The sequence below is a fragment of the Coenobita brevimanus genome, chromosome 110 (genome assembly GCF_032717465.1).
Source record: "Coenobita brevimanus isolate Jiangsu-jjx chromosome 110, ASM3271746v2, whole genome shotgun sequence".
Taxonomy (NCBI): domain Eukaryota; kingdom Metazoa; phylum Arthropoda; class Malacostraca; order Decapoda; family Coenobitidae; genus Coenobita; species Coenobita brevimanus.
Window position 1 is genome coordinate 27,555,036 of NC_137063.1, and position 19,668 is coordinate 27,574,703.

General features: G+C 40.9%; 1 protein-coding gene across 1 annotated transcript in view; it reads left to right on the plus strand.

Annotated features, from left to right (window-relative positions):
- The window catches only part of msps (msps cytoskeleton-associated protein 5), a 608,635-nt gene that overhangs the window by 535,822 nt on the left and 53,145 nt on the right, over positions 1 to 19,668 (plus strand). The window contains exon 32 of the mRNA XM_080286226.1: positions 15,755 to 15,928. Coding sequence (XP_080142352.1) covers positions 15,755 to 15,928 — 174 coding nt within the window. The remainder of the gene's footprint in view (positions 1 to 15,754; positions 15,929 to 19,668) is intronic.

Below are 19,668 nucleotides of genomic sequence, written 5' to 3' on the forward strand. Positions count from 1 at the left end.
CACTTAGGGAAGAACAGTCCTTTCTGCCATTATGTCAACGAAATAAACAAGAGTTCTCACACCAGAACAGCAAAAAACGACGGGGAACCAGATTTATCAAGAAACGTTTATTTACCAACCCAGAAATAATCTGAAAAATATAACAGGCTATCAGGAAGAACTGATTTGGTAAGATGCTTTTACTGCTTAAAGTAAAGCATATGTTTAGTCCCCTCAGTTGCCATGAGTTCAGAAATTTGCGTGCTGCCGTGGTCGGCCTCAGGACCATTTTTTTCAAAGTTCTAAAATCAGTTTCTTTTTCTTACATATGTGAAAAGACTTGTTTGGCACACCTGGCTTCTCCCCCCCCCTCCCCCCCCAAACCCATCATGTGATTTACTATGATTCGTGAAAGAATTAATAAAATTAGGATGCATGCTACATTGGCATGTAAACATCAGGGATGAAGTGAACTGTGAATGCCTGACTGCTTGGGATGGTAGAGCAGGGTCATGTTAACACACCAGTGACCTTCATTCCCTTCCCATAATTGCTCGCAGTTTTTTATAGCTCACTCTAACTTAACATCACTGACATTGGTACAGTAAAGTGTTGTTCAAGTCCGGCAGCTATGAAAGCGATAATGGAGTACATTATTGTTTATATCAGTCCTCTGTCTTTCACACATACACATATGAATGAACAAAGAACGAGCAGTATATGTACATTAATGTTAAGGAGCGGAAATAACTGTGCTCATTCAGTCCGAAATATATTGGGAAGAGCGATACTGAACGAAGAATGTGGAACTGAATTCTAACCTACGAGAACATGTGGGACGAAAGAGTAATTTTTTTCTGATTAGCAAACATTTTTGTTCCATATCGTCTCCTAAAATTGTGAAACCCATATCTTTTCATGTAAGCATACAGGCTAAAGATCTTACCAATTCAGTTCATATTCCTCTAGTTTGTCTGACTATTTTGAGGGTGGTAAATTATCTTCTCTTGCTGAAAGAAACGTACTCAAAATTAGGGCGCATGTAACATAAGCTTGTAAACATCGGCGAAAACATCTGGAGTGAAATGAATGCCTGACTGCTTGGAATGGTTGAGTAGGGTCGTGTAAACACACCAGTGACCTTCGTTCCCTTCCCATAATTGTTCGCAGTTTTATATAGCTCGCCCTAACTCAACATCATTGACACTGAAACAGTAAAGTGTTGTTCAAGGCCAGCAGCTATGAAGGGGTTAATGGAATACATTATTGTTTGTATCAGTATGTTCTTTTTCACACATACACATAAGATAGAACAAAAGAATGAGCAGTAAATGTACACACTTTAAGGAGAAGAAATGACTGTATGCTCAGTCGGTCCAAAATGTGTTGGGAACAGAGATATCAAACGAAGGATGTGAAACTAAATGCTGACTAAGAGTAATTTTTTCTGATTAGCAAACATTTTTGTTCCATTTCGTCCCTTAATATTGTGAAACCCATAAATTTCGTCTAAGCATACAGCCTAAAGACTTCAGTTTGTATTCATGTACACTCAACCCTCAGCTATCACTCCCAATTGGTCTCGCTATGGCTGCGCTATAGCCGAAACCGTGATAGCCGAATTGAAGAACTTATGGTAATAATTTTAATTGGTGCCATGACCTCAATATCTACCCCTAAGATACCTTTTTTGTACCACATATTAATATATAATAGTCTAAAAATGAGCAGGTTTTATGATGTGATCACGATTCTTATAAATACCCCTCACAGCTGATTCATTGATGTTATGTTTCTTCCCCACACTTCGCTTGGTCTCACCATTCTCTATAAGTTTCACATTTCCAGTTTATCTGCATAACATAAGTTTTTCCTCTTCTTTATTTCCCTGCCAGGTGCCGCAGCATTATGTTGGGTGATGGTAGGGGGACGGGGAGGGGGTACATTGGCCATGGTCATATAATAAAAAAGGTTATTGTTCTCGCTATCACTCTTCACGGTCTGAGGGTGTGCACTTGAATGGTTTGGCGGGCAGGAGACTCGGTCAGGCGGCCAATCAGTGCTCGGCTGGCGCTGATGTCACACGACCAATCACGGAGTGAAGCTTTTGTTGGCTGGATGGAGCACTGGAGCCTGGCCTTTTTGAAATTTTCAAACATTTGTGGTGCGTGATAGCAGGCATTTAGTGCGTGATAAAGGTATTTGGGTAGTTTTTTATATAGGCGTGATAGCGAGATACGCTATAGCGGAACCCGTGATAGCCGAGGGTTGAGTGTAGTTTTTTTTCTGTATTTTTCTATTTTGAAGGTGATAAATTACCTTCCTTTGCCGAAAGATTTCTGCTTTTATTATCATCAGGCTCTTTAAGTCATACCTATGATTGTTTCCGGCATAATGGAAGAAACTTAACATACTAAAAAGTGGTTTTCATTTCCCAGTTTTCCAACTGGAACCCAGGTTAGGTTAGGTTAGGTTAGGTACAGTACAGTATTCCAAGTAAGTACAGTACAGTAATCCAGGTAAGTTAGTTGGCATGTTGGAGTTGAATAGATGGCACTACGTAAATAAGTTCACTAAGTTATGAAGTCTCTAACACTAGTTCTTAAATCTAACCTTACATGCTAATTTTTTTCACTTTGGGGTCAGGCTAGGCAGGAGGAAGACTGGGTAAGCATAAACATACCCAGTTGGCGGGAAACTGCAAACAGACTATCGAGATGCACGCGGCGCCCGCCTCATTTGAATTTCTTTCTAATTTTTACCCATTTGGGGGGAATTTTATTTATTTATTTTTTTTCATTAATATTCCTCGGGCAATTTGTGCCATTAGAATGAATGCCATTAAATCGAGATTTTTATTGTATACAGGAAACATTCAATTATGCGGGATAATTCAGCCAACCCCTACGCTGGTTATTGCAGAATGCCGGATATTGCATAGTACCCCACATTGGCTCAACACTCATCTTGAGCCAGATAATGTGTTACTATCCGTCCTGGACCTTCTACCTTAAAAACTTTCCCCGTGAGTAAGAGATGAAAATTAAACAAAGTACAGTAAAACCTCACTACAATGAACTTCAGTAGACCGGAATTAACTTTTATCAGAGTCGAGGAGCCAGGCATACTAAATTCTTATACAGCATGTTGGAAAAACTCCGATAAAACTAGAAGCGGTCCGGACTGCCTGACCTCAGTCTGGAGTAGCCATAATGTCTGCACAGATTGTGTGTTTGTGCGTTGGTTGGTGGCAGGCTGGTGGTGTCACTATTGACCCACCCCCCACCCCATTCTTTGCCTCAGTCTCACCCACATCTTTTCCGCGGAATTCGTTGATGTAATGCTTGAGGGTGATGAGTGAACTGTCAAAGCGAACATCTTTAGTCTGTAAGATCGTAAATAATAAGGTGTATAAAATGTACAGTACAGTTTTGAAAAGTGTCTAAAATTAAGTTGTTACAGTAAAGTATTTTCTAAATTCTTAAAAGTGAGAAAAGTGGTCTACATTAATATTGATATTAATGCAAGACACCAAGTATTAATCACACGGTACACTGCATGCATGGTACAAACTGCATGTCCAGTTCCCATCCATGATTCAGCTCCTGCCAGTGAAGACAATCAGGAGGATGAGTCACTATTCCTTGACAATTACCCTGATGATAGTGGGTAATGATTTTGAAGGATTTGCTGTGAAGGATCCTTCACCAGATGCTGCATGATAATAAACACTTGGCATGATGGGGGAAGAGTCGGGTGAGCCAAGTGAGTCGGAATGGATACATAAGAAAATAATTTTTTAAAATTACTTATGACTTTTATTGTGTCCAGGCCTTGCCTAAATTTTACTGTGTTATGCAATAAATTATTAATAGTGGCATTTGAGAAAAGTTAAGAGGCAAATGGGATATTGCCACGAGTTAGAAGGAACAAATTGGGTGAAGCAGGATGGTGGCCATGATGCATTTCATGTATGAAAATATCTTCTTGTGAGTGTTACATACCGTATGGCCTTTATTGAGTCTAAACCTTGCTAAAGTTATGTGTTGTGCAGCAGACTGCTTTTAGTATTACATGAGAGAATAAATTAGACTAAGAGTGGATACTGCCGCGAGCCAGAAGGAACACAGCTAGTTACTTGTAAACAAGTATCGTGAGTTCAGCATGGTATGGCCAGAATAAAGCAAACGCTAAACTCGGGTGCCAGCTGTATATACAGTATATTATACCATTTGATTAATATAGTGAAAGTATTGTGGTAGGTGGTGGCGACCATCATCCACTCACTTGATGTAGTTCTGCCTACTTCCTTAGCTTTTATCATTCTTTTTCTGTGCCTGCCCTCCTCTCTTCCTATTTCGCCTATCTTTCCTGTCACTTCTTATTCCTTTTCTTTTCTTTACAGGTGGCTTTACATTGAGTGACAAGCCAAATGGTTTCCTGTAAGCCAAGAAACCATTTACAACGCTGGGTGGTAACCATATAACCAAACCATATGTGCTCGCTACGTGTCAACAAGTGGGTTGGTGGAGGGTTGGTGCTCCTCCCTGTAAAACAACTAACTCAGTGTCAAATGGCCACCCTTTGCGGGATTGTGGTGTCTGGCAATAGATAGGTAGATAGATAATACAGTACAGTACTGCAATGGTAGCAAAAACAGTTGGTGATGCCATGGTGAAAAACCATTGGTGCGATCTGAACTAATGTCGTATATAGTGGAAAAAGTCTGGGTTAGCAGGGGGAAGTCCAAATGTCACTTTTATCGGAGTTTCGCTTTTTTTCGGAATGGCTTGGGCTCCAATTAGTCTGTTGTAGTGAGGTTTTACTGTACAATACAGTATTACAGTACAGTACATAGTATACTTTGTACTCACTTAGTGTTCGCATCAGTTGAGGGTAAAGTTGTATACCATGCAATACAGTACAGTGCACTTAGTCCCGTGTGGTCTAGTGGCAGTAATTACATGTACAGTGCAGGCATACCTTGATTTCCAGTGGTGTTGTGTACCGATGGGAATGTTTGGATAGCGAGTTGCCAGATATCAAAGCAATATTCCCCCTAAGATACTTAAGAAAAGCCAGAGATGCATTCCTGGGCCAATCCCAAACTCTCTTATACCTTACTCATTCAATAGAGACAGACACAGAACACCATAGGTAGTGTTATTATCCACATAAACAATATTATTGCAAAAAAATGGGACATCAAACATCACATATGTAGGAAGGTAAAGTGATGGGAAGTGTGGTGCTGATACGCGTTCAGGGCAACAGACACAACGAGAGTGGAGAGCACAAGCCAGGCAGACAGTGCGCTAGCAGAGGTGGGGGAGGGTGGGGGGATGGGGAAGGAGGCACGCCTGGCAGCGCTGACTCAGCAAACAAGAAGAGAAGTGAAGGAGAGAAGATAAATGTGGGAGATGGCGCCATGGAGACCTGAGAGACACAAACCTTCTCTCTCTCTCTCTCTCTCTCTCTCATTTTCTTTTTCTTCCCTCCCTTTCTCTTCTTTCCCTCTCTCTGGTTCTCACACTGTCTTCTTTCCCTCCCTCCCTCTTCTGATGTCTTCTTTCTTTCCCTCCCTCCCTCTCTGTTTTTCCCCACTGTTTTCTTCTCTCCCTTCACCTTTGTCCTCTTTCCCTCCCTCTCTCTTCTTTTCTTCCATTTGTTTCTCACACCCCCTCCCTCCCTCCCTCTTCATCTCATACTCTCTCTTTTTCCTTCCTTTCCTCCCGATTTTCTCTCTCTCTGTCTGTTTTCTTCTCTTACCCTCATTTTCTCCCTCTCTCCCTCCCCTATTTTCCTTTTCTTCCTTCCCTTTGTCTTTTTTCTCTCCATCAGTTTCTCACACTTTACCTTCCCTCCCTCCATCCTTTCATATTCTCTTTCATTCCCTTCCTCCCTAGCCTCTCTATCGTCCTGCATTTTCTTCTCTCCCCCTCACATTCTCCCTCAATCCGTACCCCATATTCTTTTTCTTCCCACCCTCTCTCTTCTGTCACTCACTTTGTTTCTCACATCATATCTTCCCTTCCTTCCCTCCTCTTTTTGGCCCAGCAACTTTGACCAGTCTATAGCCATTTTTGCTCAGCTGGTGAGTTAGGGTGTTACCAGCGCGCGGGGCGACAGGCTGGCTGGGCGATTTTGACTTGTGAAGAGGCAGACGGCCATTTTTGCTCAGCTGGTGGGGGGGGGGTGAAAGGGGGAGAAGCAAGGGGATGGAGGGAGGATGGGAAGAGCTGCATGCACCACCACATCCACATTTGAACGTGCACGTTTCAAACCTAGGGGACAGTGAAGTGTTTGGACTAGCATATCGACGGCCATTTGGATTGTGGGAGTGTTCCCCGATTTCTTTTGTTCAGTATAGTGAGTGTTTGGTTATTGATGTGCCAGATATTGGGGTATGCCTGTACAGCCATGCACTGCTTAATGTCCATGATATGTTCTGAAATATACGACCTTAGCGACCACTGTAACTTATGCATTGTACAGTATACGGTTGGACATCTGGCCGCATGCTGGTAGCAGACCCTAACCCACCAGGTGAACAAAAATGGCCGTCCACCTCCATACTGAGTGGTCAAAGTTGCTCGGCCAGCCTTTTGAGCTGTGCGCTAGTAATAGACCCTAACCCACCAGCTGAGCAAAATTGACCGTCTGCCTCCCTACTGAATGGTCGTCACCCGGCCTGTCGCTCGAGCAGCATGCTGGTAATTGACCCTAACCAATCAGCAGAGCAAAAATGGCCGTCCGCCACCATACTGAATAGTCAAAATCGCCTGGCCGATCACTTGAGCTGCTGCTGGGAATAGAACCTAACTCACCAGCAGAGCAGATATGGCCTGTACTGTATATACAGGTATATGGTATGTACTGTACTGTATATTACTTTTAAAGTACAGTACAGTAAAAAAAGCCCAAATTAAGACAATAATACAATATGTAATGTTATGTAAGCCTGATGCAAGGATACGCAAGAACACTCGAAAGTGGCAGTAAATATGCAACTAGATGTGGCTGCCAATGGCTGGTGTTGATGACACTGTTATATAGGAAGCCTTTTACTGCTTGTTTAGTAAACTTTTTACTGTTTTTATGTAAGTAGGGAAAAAAAAGAAAAATAGTAAGGCATATGAACATTATCACACTGGAACTGTGTTGGTTACACATGCATATCGTTTGGCTGACAGCATAATTGCTTTGTTTTGGGATGTTGGCTGGCCGTCACACAGCAACACTGCTTTGCACCCACATACACTTGCTGCCGGCATGTCCTGTTTTTTTTTTTTTTTTTTAAATACTGTATTCTTATGGATGCTCGGACATTACAGCAAACGGATGTTGTGTGGTAGGACATTAAGTGACGCATGACTGATTTCAGAATCACAACAGAGCACTAGGACACGCAGCACTGAAAGGCCACAGGCCTTGCAACAACAATGAGTAAGGCATGGGAGGTCACTTAGTAAGTCACAGCACTAGGGTTTAATGATGCAGTTGGTTAAGTAAAAACCCATCGTTAGGCCGGGTATCTTATCTCAGGGTAAAATATGGGGATGCATTTTTGAGCCTTGGGTTTCCCCCCCTGCCAAGTCCTAAATCCACCCAAATGAGTCCAAAAACAGGTTTAAAGCCAGTCTAAGTGGCCTGACAGCTGTAAAAGAAGCTAACCTAAGTTGATCACATGTAAATAGCTCACTAAAACCAACAAATAAAATCTGAAAATTGTCAAATATAAGTCTGAAAAAAGATCAAGCATAGTAAACTGTAGCCCAAAATGAAAATGTTCACCCCACCTATGGTTAAAACACATTAAATCTAAAAATAAATCTAAAAAGTTTATAATCAACCTAAACACACAATTTTAGTCAAAAATACAATCAAAATCATTTTTAAAAAATCAAAACCCATTGTTAAACCGGGGTTTGGCCACCGTTAGGTGCGGTATGATGGTATTTATACCCCCATCGTTAAGCTGGGGTATCGCGTCTAGAGGTATCATATATCGAGGTATGCCTGTACATGGTCATTAGAGCAGAGGGCGTTGATACATCTTCACTATACGAGATCCACAGGAGAGAAGCAGAGAGTCATGGTAGGTTCAGCTTGCTGGATGGGCAGCTCCCGCAACACATTCTGACTGGTTGGCATGTTGTGGGCTTTCTGATTGGCTGGTGCATTGTGGGGGTTTTCCCGGGCACTGGTTGGCTTCCACGCCTGAGCCGGATTATATGCCTTGCCGCTAGATATTACATAGAATAGCCAGTTGCTTCCTGTTCTGGGGCCAGATATTGCCAAATTCTGCTGAATATTGTGATGATGGATAATTGAGAATCTCACAGTTATCTGTCATCACAATATCTGGCGCCTTTTGTGTGGCTCTATTAAAACAATACAGTCACTACTCTTTATTCATTGATCTGGTATACGATAATTCGCTACAATGATAACAGAAAAGTTCCACCCCAAAATCCAATTTACAATGAATTTCCTGCTCTAACGATACTGCCCTTGGAAAATTTCATACGAAGCACCAGCCACACGCAAGGCGACTGTTGCTTGTCTCAGGCACGATGGCCTCCCCAGTGTGCAGAGCATTGTTTTGGTTCAGTTGCTGTCCTGCCACCCCTTCAAAGTCTTGTCTTTTCCACTCGTTCACATGTGCCCCCTTGCTATCAACATCTCTCAACCAAGCATCATGCTACAGTAGGCTTATACATTGTGTAGCACCAGGCCAGTGTTACGCAAGTGTGATTGCTGTGTTGTTGCAATGATTTACTGTATGTGAGTAACGCTGCCCGTATTGGTGTGATTGTGTTTGTTTTGGTCTTGGAGACAACTTGGACCGACACAGGAAGTGATTAAGGTGGGTTGTCATTTTTGTTTCAGTCTTGGGTAGGTGACTGTGGAAGCTGAGATGACGTAACCCCCCTTTTATAAAGTACTTCAGTCTCCTAATTTACGATAAAATCGTTATACGTTGAGGTATGACCTGACGTAACCCCATGGTATAACGAGTAGTGACTGTATCTGGCAAAATTAGGTAATAACTGACTCAGTAATGGGAAGCAGTCGGCAGTACTAAGCATTTTTCAGGGGTGATGTGTATCATCCGGCTCAGACACAGGACCTTGTCGGCGCATGGGCAGACCCCACAACATGCTGGCCAGTCACAATGCATTGTGGGAGTGGCCCACCCAATGTGCCAAGCCCACTGTCACTCTCTCATTCTCTGTTGTGGATGTCGTATAGTGAGGATGTATTTGTTCATTGTGTACAGTAATCCCTCGAATATCTGGAGGTCCATTATCAGAACGATCCATTACCCGGATACTGTGATTCAGCTGTATTAAACCATTAAACCTACGTTTTTCCATTTTATCCAGACAAAATGCACGTGTCTTGGTGAAAACTATGGCCCTGCGAACAGTTTCACCCACCCAGGCAGGAATAGCCCAGTGACACCACGCTGTCTGGCTTGGTAGTTTACCCTGCGTCTGCTAGAGACCCCCTCTGTCATTCCCATTTCTCGCAGTTGTTTTTGTGGTGCCACCACAGAGTTGTTATTGTGGTGCACGTGGTGGCTTTTGTGATTGTTCCCTACCTGCTTCAGGCCCTGATATTCCTTGCATGCCACTAGACCACACGGGATGTAATGTTTAGTGCAACATCTTTGCCAGTCACAGTGCAAGTCAGAGTCAAGGAATTAGTGGGTTATTCAGCATGACATTGTGTGAGGAATCGTTAATGTCGATGATTTTATTTTAGCTTACTGTACTGTACCATAATTATAGTGTATAGGTATACCTTGATATACAATACCCCTAGATGCGATACCCTGGCTTAGCGCTGGGCGTAGAATTACCACCATACCCCACCTAACGATGGCCAAACCCTGGTTTAATGATGGGTTTTGATTTTTTAAATTTTTTTTACCAATTTTGATGAAATTTTAGACTAAAATTGAGTGTTTAGGATGATTTATAAACTGTTTTTTAGACTTAGTTTAATGTGTTTTAGTCATAGGTGGGGTGAACATTGTCATTTTGGGGTACAGTTTACTAAGCTTGATTTTTTTCAGACATATTTGATGTTTTTCTGATTTTATTTGTTGGTTTCAGTGTGTTATTTACAGTTGTTAAGCTTAGGTTCGCCTCTTTTACAGCTGTTAGGCCTTAGAGTGGCTTTAAACTTGTTTTTAGATTCATTTTGGTGGGTTTAGGACTTGGTTGGGGGGAAACCCAATTCTCAAAAATGCATCCCAATACTTTGCATGTTAGATCTACCTCGAGATACGATACCCGGCCTAATGAATCTGAAAGATACAGAAATTAGTGAACATATACAAGTGTAATGACACAGTAGGCCTGCAAGTCACAGATAACACTCTCTGGACTGCCGAGATGATTCGGAATATTACCTGCCCACTCTGTACCTTGTATGTCATCACGACGTATATTATTACAGATGTGTTTGGAGAGAGTACAGTTGAACCCCATAATTGCCAAACTCATAATTAACGACTTCACTAATTAGCAATTTCTTCCTTTAAAAACATAGTCAGAAAAATGCAGAAAATATACTGAAGGAATATGAACTGAGTTGGTAAGGTCTTTCTGCTGAAAGTTAAATGTACATATAGCGCTCTTTCTTTTGTTTGTTATTATGTGTACTGTATATGTGAAAGAGAGAGTATTGATTCCATTGACCTCTTAATAACCCTCCAGCATTGAACAACCCTTTATAGTACTGGTGTAGGTGACATTAAGTTAGCATATAAAAAAACTGTGGACAATAATGAGATGGGAATGAAGGTTGCTTGTATGTTTAAACGACTCTACCATCCCAAGCTGTTGGGAGGTCACTTAATCTCAGATGTTTTCGCCTATATGGCACGCACCGTAATTTTATGAATCCTTCCGTGAATCATAGTGAATCACAGGATGGGTTTAGAAAGCTAAAAAAACACCTTGCTAGGTGCGTCAGATGATTCTCTTCACATCTTTAAGAAAAATAAATTGATTATAGAACTTAATTGTTCCGGGGCTGGCCAGGGGTGCACGCAAATTTCTGAACCGACGGCCATTGAGGGATAAACCTATGATTGTTTGCTTCCGGCGCAATGGAAGAAACTTACTTTGTGTTCCCAAAGGTGGATTTCATTTCCCAATTTCCCAGTTGTAGCTTAGGTTTGGTTAAATTATTAGGTACAGTCAAACTAGGTTAGGTTAGGGTAGTTAAACGCTTAGAACAGTCCCTTCCACCAGTTCGCTGATGAATTAAACAAGAGGTGTCACAGCCGAACAGTGAAAAACAACGGGGAAACAGATTTAACAAGAAACTTTTATTTATTGGTAATGCATTACAGTATCAGTGGTTCATAAGGTATGCAATTACCGGTAATATCATTTTCAGGAAGGCATCAAGAATTAGCAAATTCCAAGAATTAACGAGGGAGTTTGGAACGTAACCCATTAATTGGAGGGGTTACTGTACTGTATACTGTATGATACTGTAATCAATACAATACTGTATCTGAATCTGAAAAATATAGAAATTAATCAACATATACAAGTGTAATGATACAGTAAGCCTACAAGTCACAGATAACACTTCCTGGACTGCCAAGATGATTTGGAATACCTGCTGAACAATCAGAGACTTTCGTAAATGGGACTGTTTCTCAGAACTGCTGAATTACTGGATCTACTGAATAATCAGCTTCTGAATAATTGGATTTTTACTTTAGAACAACTTCAGGAACCTTGCTGACTCCATGCTTAGGCACCTGAAAAAGGTCAGAAAAGCAAAGAGGACATCCCCTTAGCTTTCTATGACCCTTTTAGGCGTCACATAGTACGTCCAGACGTGGTTGATGTGCATAATGTACAGGTGCCGACAGTTTTGAGTTCTTGAGATGGTTGAGAGGGTTTGTGTAAACATGCCAGAGACCATCGTTCCTTTCCCAAAATATTTCACATTTTTTTTTTAATGATGTGAGCTATATTGACACCAACAGCATTGGCACTGAATGGCATCAATTGACACCACTGTCATATCAGGAGTTAACATGCAGAGAAACAAAGTGGTATGAGCCTTCTTGCCTAAAGCTGACCTTTCCTCTTCAAGAACTTTCATAGAAATACTCACCATTCATTGGGGGGGGGGGGGGACATTTAACTTCTTAACCCCCTACACGCCAGGGGTTTTCCGATGTTGCACGCTCCTCCCTACAGGGGATATCCGTGACGGGAAACAATACCTTAACATCAAACCCTAATATCTGCCAAACTATAACAGCTAGAGAAAAAATTAGACACATAAGAATCAACAACTCTTCCTCTTTCAAATGAAAGTATCCCCACGTCTCCAAGTGGTCCTGTCGATGAGTAAGGATGTTAAAATTCAAAGGGTGGCAGGAAGATGCTTGCGGCTATACACGTCAACCGGTGTTGCTCCGCGCCCAAAATCGTGACTGCTATACACGTCAGCCGGCGGTTAGGGGTTAATAGCTGCCAGCATTGAATGATGTTTTGCTGTACCAGTGCCAGTGAGGTCGAGCTAGCATGAGCTGTAAAAAGCTGCAAACAACTGTGGGAAGGGAACAAAGGTCACTGGTATGTTTACAAGACCCTGCTGTACCATCGCAAGAACTCAGGTGGTCACATCATCTTAGCTGTTTTCGGCCATGTGTCGACATGTTAATGACACGTGTGCAGTAATTTTATGAATTCTTTGCGAATCATAATGAATCACAGAATGGGTTTAGGAGGCTAAAAAAAAAACACATTGCCAGGTGTGGCAGACAGTTCTTTTCACATCTGTCAGAAAAAGAAGCTGAGTTTAGAAGTTTGAGAAAATGGTCCCTGGGCTGGCCAGGTAGCACATAAATTTCTGGAGGCACAGCCATTGAGGGTTTATATAAATCTCATGGTTTACCTTATAAATTATACAGATTGGAAGACTTGGTGCCTCTGTTTCTTGTTTATGAGAAGCCGAGCAGGAAATAACCATCAGCTGATTACAAGTAGACAAACATCCTGAATCAGAGTGTAATTACCCTCTCTGTTATCTGTGCATTATTATTTTTTTTCTTATTTTATATACTGTATATACTCTGAAGTGTCAAAAAAAAGAGTGAATAACAAAGTCAAATAGCTGATCAAGTGGGTGCCAAGTGAACAGGAATAGCTGACACAGAAACAAAATTGACATCACTGTGTCAGAGGGTGCCATAATTATCTCAGTATGACCAGTGCATTACATTTCTGAATCAGAATTGATGTGACCAATGAGTGATTGATTGAGCATTGAAGAGGGGGGGAGGGGAATGAGATGCCATTAGAAAGAAGTAAACATAACAGCACATCATCATGCTATCCAGGCCCCAGTAAGCCTCTCCTAGCTATCCAGCTTCCTCACCTTCCTATCCACAACACTTTGCTCAGTACCTCTACTGAAGTACTTATTACATTGTGTAATCTTGTGTAATACTGTACAGTACTATCAGCCAAATTCCCAAAGCTGTAAGAACTTAGTCATTGGTTAGGTAGAAGGGAGTGTAGAAAGATATATAAGAGTTGCTAATCATGGACTGCAAACCCAGTTGAATTTTCCACATTTTTTATGTGTTAGTTTAACTAGTCATAATTTTCACAATTGGGGTCATGGGGCCAGATACTCAAAATGAGCCTTTAGCCATGGTGCCAGTAGATGAAAGGCACCTTTTTGTACGGCAGGTCAAAGGTGCCTTTGAGGACACTTCCGACTCCCATACTCAAACAGTTCTAAAGGCACCTTTTGTGTTCCTTTCCGTGGAAAGGCAACTTTCCCTCGGAAGGCGCCTTTGTTACCCCAGCCAATCACAGCAGCTTTATAAAAATACGCTTAGGAAGTGTCTGCCAGTCACAAAGCAGCATTTCCTCTCAGTTGACAGACGTAAACAGAACATGAAGCGAGGATACGACGCAGTAGTCCCGACTTATTTCCGTTTTCGTAGAGATATTTTGTGGGAATGGTGAATAAACATCAGTTTGGACTCAGTCTCACTAACTTCAGTTTTGAGGGACCTGTAACTTCCTCTCACTGCGCAAAATAAAGATACTGTCTGTTCATGTTTGTACAGTACCTTCAGGAATGTCTTCTTTAAATATTTAGTGCACACATTTTATATACAGTATATATATATATATATATATATATATATATATATAGATAGATAGATAGATATAGTTATAGTTATAGATATATAGGTAGATAGATAGCAACAAGAAATAGCATGTTACAGCCTATAGAAATAGCATGTTACAGCCTATAATGTTATAGGAAATTTGTGAAAAGTCATTTTTTGAATTCACTAGTCAGTCTGTGAAATGGAGTTTTAGACCAGGATGATTTTGGTTAGATTTCAGTTAAAGTCAGGTCAGGTTTAGTTAAATATGGCTAGGTTGGATTAGATTAGATTAATTTAGAATATGCTTTGTCCAGCTTAGCAAGACCGTCATAACTTTTAAACAAACCTATACTAGCTGGACCTAACATTACTTGAACATTACCTAACCTAACCTAACCCATTTTAAATAATATTGTATATTAACCTCACCTAACTACAACCTTCATTGATACTAATATAACTGAGATCAACCCAACCTAAGTTAAATAAAATCCATTTCACAAACTGACTAGGGTTTTCATGAAATTACATTTTCCACACATTCCCTGGAATATAAAATTTACCAGCAAATAGGCAGCCTGACTTACTTCAGATCAGTAATTATTAGGGTCAGAATTGAATATATTCAAATACTTTTAACTAAAGTACTGCAATACCTCTAGCTGAAGCTGGTGGGTTAGGCTTACACTAGGAGTGACTGATCTAACAGAAATCACATTGAACTGTTAATATATTGCTGAATGTAAATACCTATATGCGTTAAGCAAACAGTTATAACATTAAACACATAGCAGCATATTATGGCCAAATGTATTGAAGAAGCAGCATTCAACAGTATGTGCCTCTACCGCCGAGTTGACACTACCCACGTACCATACATATTCCCCAGTTATGTCATGATTATTAGAATATGATATTTTGCTACCCAATGACTACTTTTGATGCAAACCATTCCACTCCTGATAAGGTAGTGAGGCAGTAATTCATCTAAATACGAGCGAGGAGCAGCACACACATCATCCACAACTTGTTGTCCAGCGAAGGCACCTTTTGATAGCAAGGGCTCCCCTGACCCTGCCGGTCCCATAAGGCACTAATGAGGAGTGTTTTTCAGTATGGCCACACACAGCTGAGCTTTGGAGTATGCACCTTTCACGAAAAGGCGATGTGTAAAGGCGCCTTTAGCACAAAAGGCGTTGTTAAACGTATTGAGTATCCGGCCCATGAACTAATGCAGCACAGATAGCACAACCTCTCTGTCTTAGGTTTTCCATTATTTTCATTCGGTTTACAGTTAACCTTTCATGCCCACCATCACATTCTAATTCTTCCTCATTATTTTTACATAAATTTTGTTTATTTTTAGCTCATTTTTTGTTGTTGCATTTACATTGCCAGATTTCTTCCCTCTTTTGCCTTCAGCTTTACTTCTGTACATTTTTTTTTTTTTTTCCCCCTTGTCCTCTTCATTAGCATCTTGCAGTCACATTCTCAGTCTTCCTCATCATTCCCAGTGAACTTTGCTTATAAACATTATATTGATCCTTCCCACCTGCCATCACCAAACTTAACATTGGATTCCTCCACCCATGCTTTCAGAAGCCCAAACTTGAGGACGATGGAGGACAGGGTGACAGCAACAGACTGGCGGCGGCTCAGATATCCAATGATTCAGCAGACAGTGGCAAGTCTCCTAAGCGTCTCAGCAAGTCAGCGCACAACACTTTGTCGGAGATATTCCGCAAGATTGGCTCTAAAGAGAATACAAAAGAGGTCTGTTATTTTGTTGTGTTTAGTTTCATTGTGTTTTAGTGTTTGCAGTTCCATATAAATATGGAGTATATATACATTTATTGGGGGTAGGTGAGGGTGCTCACCATCCACTCATTGGAGTGCTGCTTTGGGTGTCTGCCCTTTCCTCTCTTCCTTCCTTCCTTTTTTGTCTTTCTTTCCTTCATTCTTTCCTCTTCCTTCTACCTGTGGGTGATTTGACACTCCCTCTTGTGTCTTTCTTTCCTTCATTCTTTCCTCTACCTTCTGCCTATGGGTGAGTGACAAGCCAAGTGGATTCCTGTACACCAGGAAACCATTTACTACACTAGGTGGTAACCGTATAACCAAATTATGGTGCCAAAGGGTTTAGTGAGTAATTAAAGTGCTCCAATTGGATGGAGCCTGTGTAGGTTTATATCCAAGTGGTGTTTGGGGTTTATTGCTCACATAATGCCACTCAGGGATGAGTAAGGCTGGTCATTCACATCTTAAATGTTTAGCCTTGGGCTCCTATGCTCCTCATGGGGCAACATAGGATTGGATGATGGATGGATACATATTTACTGTATAGGAATGGGTTTATGTTTTAATTTTGAAAAGATTTTGTGCATGTAGTATGCCATGTACCTTAGTGTATATAGTTATTGAAAAAAGTTAGTACCGGTATATATTATTAAAACACTGAAGATGGTCATTAAAGGAGGATAATCAAAGTCTTGAGTCCTGAGAGCTTGTGCAACATGATCCTTGATTGTCACTAGCTTCCCATCAGGAGAAACCCCCTGTTCAGCTGGCCATACAGTTTACTCCTGATTTATCCAAGGACCATTTATTATATTTTGTTAACTCCTTAACCGCAGGGCGTCACTTTCGTGATGCTCGGTCGCAATGGATCATACCGCAGGGTGTCACTTTTGCGATTCTGTGTTATTTTGAATTCTCCCGGGCTTTCAAGTGGTGGCTTGTATCATCTATCAGTACTGCCAGTGTCCAACAATAGTCAGCACTGCTAATGTCATCTGTACTCCCATCCATTGTTGACAGTTTAACCATTTATCCCCATTCTTGACTCCCCTCCCTACCTCCCCTCCATTACCCTCTCCTCTCGCCTGCCCGGCCACACTGCACTAAGCAAATCTTCCCCGGAATTTTCCACTGATTTCATCCATTGAAATAAGCCCTATGCCCTATTGTTATACAAAATAATATATACCAAAAAAAAAATAAGGTAACTGATAGTGCCATACACCCAGAGTTGGCTAATTATCACCTAGCAACACCCCTCGCGCACTTGTTCGCTAATTTTCCCTGGTAGTTTCCCCGTGAAATATGCCGTATAATCTATTCTCGTAATAAAAATATACATAAGAAAGGAAGGGAGAAGCCTAAGTGATATTTACATTCACCTGGAACTACCTAATTTCCTGCCAATCATTTCACAGCATATAAATTAACAGCTGTCACCTCGCTGACTTTGTCAACCCTTGGCGGCCCCATATCCGCCTCATCACATAGTTCAGTGTTGTTTCTTGAGATGAAAGCATGTAGCACTCGTTCCCCTCCATTTCCGCCGCTTCTAGAGCGCCCTGTGACCTCTACCCTTATTAAACCTCGTGTGGGAAGGGGTAAAGGACTAAATAACTCTGCTGTGGAGCGTGAACTGGCTAATTTATCCATGATAATGATGGACAGTGACTACAATCTTTCTGGTGAATCGTGTGATGAGCCAGTGGAGGAAATGGTCATAAACTACGAGTGCTTCAGTGTCCCAAGTTCATCCTGGCTCCAAGGGAAAGGAGCCCTTATTTACTAGAAGTGACAGTGTATAACATAGTGTAAATGAAATAGAAATGTAAATAATTACTAATATAAGAATATGAGTATAATTACTTGGAGTAATGACAGTCAAAGCTTTGCTCTCTACGCTAGTTTACTGAACGAGAAAGTTAATGCCTGGAGTGAAAATAAACTACTATTACTGAAGGAAACTTATGGATAAATACTGTATATATATATAAATGTAATAAAATAATGGGAATATAAAGTGTGAGTGTATTTATGAATAATTAAGGACTGAATACCAGTGGGGAACGAGCGCAAGTGGGAAGCTCGTACGCGCTTGTAATTTTCATTGCTTTCACAGTGCTTTTTTTGGGTGTATGGATTCCAAACTACTTGATAATCATAGAATAGTGTTTCTAGTGATAATATCAGGCTGTGGTAATCATATTACGAGGTGTCAGGAAGTGTACAGTGGAGAATTCGTTACCCAACTTCAGAAGTCTCCACAAGTCCTACAGTACTCGACAAAGGCTCAACAAACATCCCAGGAGAAAGCTGAAGGTATGTGGCATATGCACATATAATTATAATATTCTAGGACTAATAATTGATTTTTGGCAAATATTTTTAAAAAGTCAGTCGGAGTGTGAATATCCTCGCGGGACGCACAAGGAGCGCAAAAACATCGCCGCAGTGTAGGGGTTAATGAAAGTGTTCTTACATGCAGCAGTTTTCAGCCTTGCTGTATGATTCCTTTGGGTGATAATTTATTACAAGGCTGGTGCCCCCCTCCCCCACCTCCCTGTCAGTGTACCTGACCTCATCCTTCCTTGGTATGACTGACCTGCCACACACGCATGCATGCATGCATGCATGCACACACACACACACACACACACACACACACACACACACACACACACACGAGGCATCGTTCAGTCTGGTAAGAACATGTGCATCTGGCAACACTGTGAAGACCCGTGGCGGCAAGGGACAAAAGCATGACACACACGTAAACAAGCACAGCCACATAGAAAGTGGATACTAAATGTACTCATTTTGACTCTCGCATAATTAATTGATATTCATGTTATCATAAAATATTGGAGGAAGTTAAATGTTTGTGTTATCGTAAGACCTCGTAAGTCACGACTCTGATTTTTTCCAAACTTATAGTTGGTAAAATCAGGGAAATCTTGTGTTGTGTGCTGTTACATAGTTGCCTTTAATTATATGCTCCTGGGGCCCTGAGGGGTGGGCACCTCTACCACACCTACCGGTATTGCACAGTACTTCTATACAGTACTATTTTAAGAACAGTACTGTGCCCTTTTATACATTATATATATTCATTATCCTTATTAAATTAACAAGTTATGATTTTTTTCATAGTACAATTTCAGCTATGATTTCATGGTATCCTGCGTGTCAATTTTTACAAGTTGTTTAACTTAAAAGGCTGTTAGTAACTCTTCCAGCAGTCTGGGAGCTGCCATAAAACTTGTAGTTATATATGTAACGTTAACAGAATTGATCAAAATTAACCAAGACCCTACCTGGCCAGAAATGAATTAACATTGTCCAAATTTCTTGTCTATAGTTTACTCACCTGGAGCTATATATAGAGAGAGAGAGAAAAAATAATAATAAATTATTGTTTGCTATAAAGTATCTTTTATTTTGTGTTTGCTATGACCAGACATTTAATTAAACTTACAATAAACCTCTAGTAGTGAAGAGTTAGTGGGAAAGTCTATACGGTAACTGAATAGAATTGTCTGCTGGTGGCAGTAATATAAAGTCATTGAATTGAAGGGGTTAAGGATTTACATTTAGAGAGAGAGAAAAAAAAAATACATAACTCCATTATCCTGAAAATTCAAAGTGGCCAAGGACAGTTTGAACCTTTGAAATAATTTGAACATAAGAGGTAATATTTAACTGCCCATCCTGTTGTC